At 34.2% G+C, this 4,549-nt stretch overlaps 1 protein-coding gene across 2 annotated transcripts; it reads left to right on the top strand.

Moving 5' to 3' along the window:
- The first annotated feature begins 1,023 nt into the window (after window positions 1–1,023).
- LOC108320393 (protein trichome birefringence-like 3) lies at window positions 1,024–3,859 on the top strand. Of its 2 annotated transcripts, none has more exons than XM_017551793.2 (6): window positions 1,024–1,449; window positions 1,560–1,860; window positions 1,953–2,124; window positions 2,426–2,622; window positions 2,758–2,916; window positions 3,266–3,859. In XM_017551793.2, the coding sequence occupies exons 1-6, from the start codon at window positions 1,269–1,271 to the stop codon at window positions 3,594–3,596; spliced, it is 1,341 nt and encodes a 446-aa protein (XP_017407282.1). In that variant the 5' UTR covers window positions 1,024–1,268; the 3' UTR covers window positions 3,597–3,859. The 2 variants fall into 2 exon arrangements, with proteins under 2 accessions (XP_017407282.1, XP_017407283.1); XM_017551794.2 differs by having other exon boundaries at window positions 1,027–1,449; window positions 1,563–1,860.
- The last annotated feature ends 690 nt before the right edge of the window (window positions 3,860–4,549 follow it).

Raw genomic sequence — 4,549 nt, 5'->3', positions numbered from 1 at the left:
TAAAATTTCTTAAAAAATCAAACAACACTACAAGAGTAGCATGAATAGCCATTTCTACTAAAAAAACATGACCTTTTTTACCTAAAATTTCCAGCATTTATATATTGATGTTCAAAATTTCAAGCATTTTCAAGAATCCTCCAAAACCACAAAAGGCCAAATGGACATACAGGGTGGAAAGAAGGATGGTTGCCCATGCAACCAATAGTTGCTATCAAAAAGGAAAGGATAAGTTGAGTATTGAAATAAGAACAAATCGGAAGCTATCATGTCCCACTCAATAGTGGGACAACCTTGCATAATTTACATAGGTCAATATAATGTACAGAGTAATATCACTGGACTTATTCTATGCAACAGAGAAAGTCATGTTTGGGGAATGAGGAATATATTCAAACATGGTTTCTGATCTTAACATTCTTTGTTTGGTAGCTGTTTGAGTAGAGAACAACATTCAATTGCTGAACATGATTCCTCCTTTTAAATGGAGAATAATAGAGAATCATGATTAAGTTAGGTGTATAATTACTCAAATACCTTAACGACTTGATATAAAATTTTTAGACAATGACTTTTATAAAATAATAGAGAATCATGATTAAGTTAGGAATATAATTTGAAAGGCTTAATGCTTGAACAACTTCAATTTTTCAAAAGAAATTATTTACCAAGTATAAGTCAAATTTTAACTTACATGAATTCTGATATCCCACAGCAAGTTTTTGGCACAAGTACACTACAAAGACAATTCATCAACTCATACACAATGTGTGTGAGTCATTCATAATGTTTATACCGTACATAAAAAAGTAATGTATTAAAATGGAGTAAGACACAATTTAGTATAGTAATAATTTGGGACCATCATCTGCTTGATGGTGAGAACAGATCTATTGAATATTCAACTATTCATATGAGAGACAGAAACTTGACAAGAATAGTATATTTCCCACCCAATGAATATTCTACTGGGTCTACTTAATGATGTAGAAACTAGAAAGCATGATGTGAGGCTACATGCATAGCTTTGTCTACATGACCAAAGTATGAGGTGCCAAGATGTTAGCCTTTCAACCCATTCCTTAACCTCCAGTATCTTTTAGCATTTTTTAGTCATGCCAAACTATACTATGCTTTAACTTCACTCCTACTCAAAAATGCATAAAACCTCCCCCTCTAAACCCTTTGTACAATGTCCTCATCATTCTGTTGTGTTGAGCACCACCTCATTAACTCTTTCTTCCCACCGTTAAGCTCCACTAATCCCCATGATCCCTTCAGGAATAATGAAGCCTCCCAGAGGAAAGCTTCCTCTCCCCATCATTATCATCACAACCTGTGTTCTTGTTTTTGTGGCTATCTTGTATGCAGAGAGACTCAGTTTCCTCTCTTCCAACTCCATTTTCAAGTTCAAACCATGTCCTAGACAAATCACAAAACCAAAGTCTAGTAAGTCACCTTCTCATATGCCTCACCTCATCTCTGCCTTCTTATGCTTTTATCTATTATCAGTTTGAGATTCTAATGCAGTTTATCTCATCATATCATGATTGTCCTAGCAGATGAAGAAAAGACTGGTGACAGAAAGGCAGATGAAGAAAAAGCAGGTGACAAAAAGGCAGATGAAGATGTTGTGATTATGAATGCATCATCATCATGGATTGATGACAGGTTTGATTTTGACCCTGAGGAGTGCAATGTTGCCAATGGAAAATGGGTGTTTAACTCTTCAGTAACGCCTCTCTACTCTGACATAAGCTGTCCATATATAGATAGACAATTTTCTTGTGTCAAGAATGGGAGGAATGATTCTGACTATCGCCATTGGGAGTGGCAGCCAGAAGACTGCACCTTGCCACGGTAAGTTCCACACTCCAACTTGCCAATCTTTTATCATATACATGTATGTTTACTTTATGTAAAGTACATTAAAAAATGACTATATTTTGCAGTTTCAACCCAGAGCTAGCCCTCAGAAAGCTTCAAGGGAAAAGACTGCTATTTGTTGGGGATTCACTGCAGAGAAACCAGTGGGAGTCTTTTGTCTGCTTGGTAGAATGGATCATACCTCATAAGCATAAATCTATGAGACTGGGGAGAGTTCATTCAGTCTTCACTGCTAAGGTATTACTTGACTGAAATGATGCTTAAATATATTGATTAAAACTTAGATGCAGTTTTACAAATGCTTTTGCTGTTGTTTTCCGATCAGAATTGGAGCTTCACTTCAATAAAATATTTTATCAAATTGTTACATGAGTTATAAATGTCAAACTCCAATTCTAATTGGAAAACAATACCAAAAAAGCACATTTGAAATTGTGTAATTGGCACAAACACAGTAAATAAACACACTAACACTGAGAGATCATGCTTCTTTTCTGAAAACTCAAGCTCGTTCTTTTTTGTATCTGTGCTTTCACAGGCATACAATGCCACCATAGAATTCTATTGGGCCCCTTATCTTGTGGAGTCCAACAGTGACATTGACATCATAGATATAAGGAAAAGGATAATAAAAGTGGATGCTATAGCTGAAAGAGCCAAAAACTGGACAGGAGTGGACATCCTTGTATTCAACACCTACGTATGGTGGATGAGTGGTATTAGGATAAAAACAATGTAAACTTTCTTTGATACTACTAAATCAGCATAATATTTCTGTTATTCATGGCAAACATTCAGTAGTCTCTTTCAGCATTTGATCTTTAACAAAAGCAAGAAGACAGTGTCTGACCTCTAGTTTACAAATTTCAGATGGGGTTCCTTTGCCAATGGACAAGAAGGGTATGAAGAATTTGACACCCCAATTGCTTACAAGTTAGCTTTGAAAACGTGGGCCAATTGGATCGACTCAACCATCAATCCAAACAAAACCAGGGTCTTTTTCACCACTATGTCACCAACACACACAAGGTCTCTTTCTTAAGAAAACTAAGTCCAACTTATTATTATAGCAACAACTTAAGCTATAAGCTAAATGCATGTTTGGATTCACAGTAAATTCTCTACAGCCATGTTCAAATACTAGTTAGGTAAATATTCACATCCTTTAGTATCAAGTTGAAGCCCTTCAACTAGTTTTTTCCATTGGACAATAAACAATTATACCAAAGTTTATCACTAGTTTACATTTAGATTAATCTATCCTCGAACATAAATCACATCAAAATCAAAAAAACATAAGTCAAGCAGTTATTTGCTTCCTTTATATTTCTCAGTAAAATGCTCAATATTGTAACAATTCGAGTGTGTTGTTTCTCAGAAGCCAAGACTGGGGCAACATGGAAGGTGTGAAATGCTTCAATGAGACAAAGCCAGTGATGAAAAAGAAGCACTGGGGAACTGGTTCTGACAAGAGAATAATGAGTGTGGTGTCCAAAGTAGTGAAGGAAATGAAAGTTCCAGTGACATTCATCAACATAACACAGTTATCAGAGTACAGAATTGATGGCCATTCCTCAGTTTACACTGAAACTGGAGGGAAACTGTTGAATGAAGAGGAAAGGGCTAATCCAGAAAACGCAGATTGCATACACTGGTGTTTGCCTGGAGTTCCTGATACGTGGAATCAAATACTTTTGGCTATGTTGTAACAAATATATAAATCTTGCACAAAGATCCATGCCTTTTTTTTTTCTTTAACACTTGTGACATGAAGATGTCAACTATTTTGTTTGTTTGTGTACATTATTCATGTTGAAATGTCATCTGTGTGATATACAAATATACATGTGTCATGACTAGTTCACATTATAGCACATTGTTGAACCAGAAGGATCACATGATCACACAGTGACATTGAAACAAATTGTTTTCCACTTCACATTCAAATCAAAGAAACTAATTATTTCTTCCACTTTTTCAATGTTTTACCATGATTTTGAGTAGTGAATCGATTGACATCTCCACAGCCAAGCTCTGTTATCACAGTAATTTCATGGCTTATGACCAAATGTTACACTTTGTTGTCCCCTGTCAAGAACAAGCACTTGAAATTTATGGAAGATAATAATAATAATAAAGAAAGTCTTTGCTGTTAAAATGTCTGAATTAAAATGTCATGCAGAAACAAAAGAACAGTCATAACAAATGCAGCACTCAATTTAATTGGACCCTATTTAGATTGATGTAAAGATGAAATCCTCTTCTTCTTTTTAATTGTACATTTTTTTTCTGTTTATTTTTGTAAATCTTTTTGTTTTAATTCTCTGTGGAACATCCTTGATTCTTGAAGTTCTCTTATCTATATGTGTATTCTAAAATTTATTCAGTTTTGGAAATGTAAAAATTATATTTGAAAAATCAAATTCTGAAATACTTAAATAATAAAATATATACTCTGGAATTAAATCTATAGACGTAATTTTTAACATTGAAATAAAATGCCAAAATGTTTATCACAATCAAGAGAACTGGAAAATATATTTTTTTATAAATAAGTACAAAAAACACATAAAAAAAGAGGGTGCATAAGTAAAAGGAGGTACGAAAATCAATTTTTTAACCCGCTGGACTAACCCAAATTATTATTGAAAACAAAGTTCCA

The sequence above is a fragment of the Vigna angularis genome, chromosome 2, assembly GCF_016808095.1.
Source record: "Vigna angularis cultivar LongXiaoDou No.4 chromosome 2, ASM1680809v1, whole genome shotgun sequence".
Classification (NCBI taxonomy): Eukaryota; Viridiplantae; Streptophyta; class Magnoliopsida; order Fabales; family Fabaceae; genus Vigna; species Vigna angularis.
This window is presented reverse-complemented; position numbering and strand designations above follow the sequence as displayed.

What these genes read in the sequence shown, in the direction of transcription:
- LOC108320393 (XM_017551793.2), top strand. Translation starts at nt 1,269, where the DNA reads ATGATCCCTTCAGGAATAATGAAGCCTCCCAGAGGAAAGCTTCCTCTC. An exon ending in AATCACAAAACCAAAGTCTA is followed by an intron (nt 1,450 to 1,559) that starts GTAAGTCACCTT and finishes TGATTGTCCTAG; the next exon opens with CAGATGAAGAAAAGACTGGT. An exon ending in ATGTCACCAACACACACAAG is followed by an intron (nt 2,917 to 3,265) that starts GTCTCTTTCTTA and finishes GTTGTTTCTCAG; the next exon opens with AAGCCAAGACTGGGGCAACA.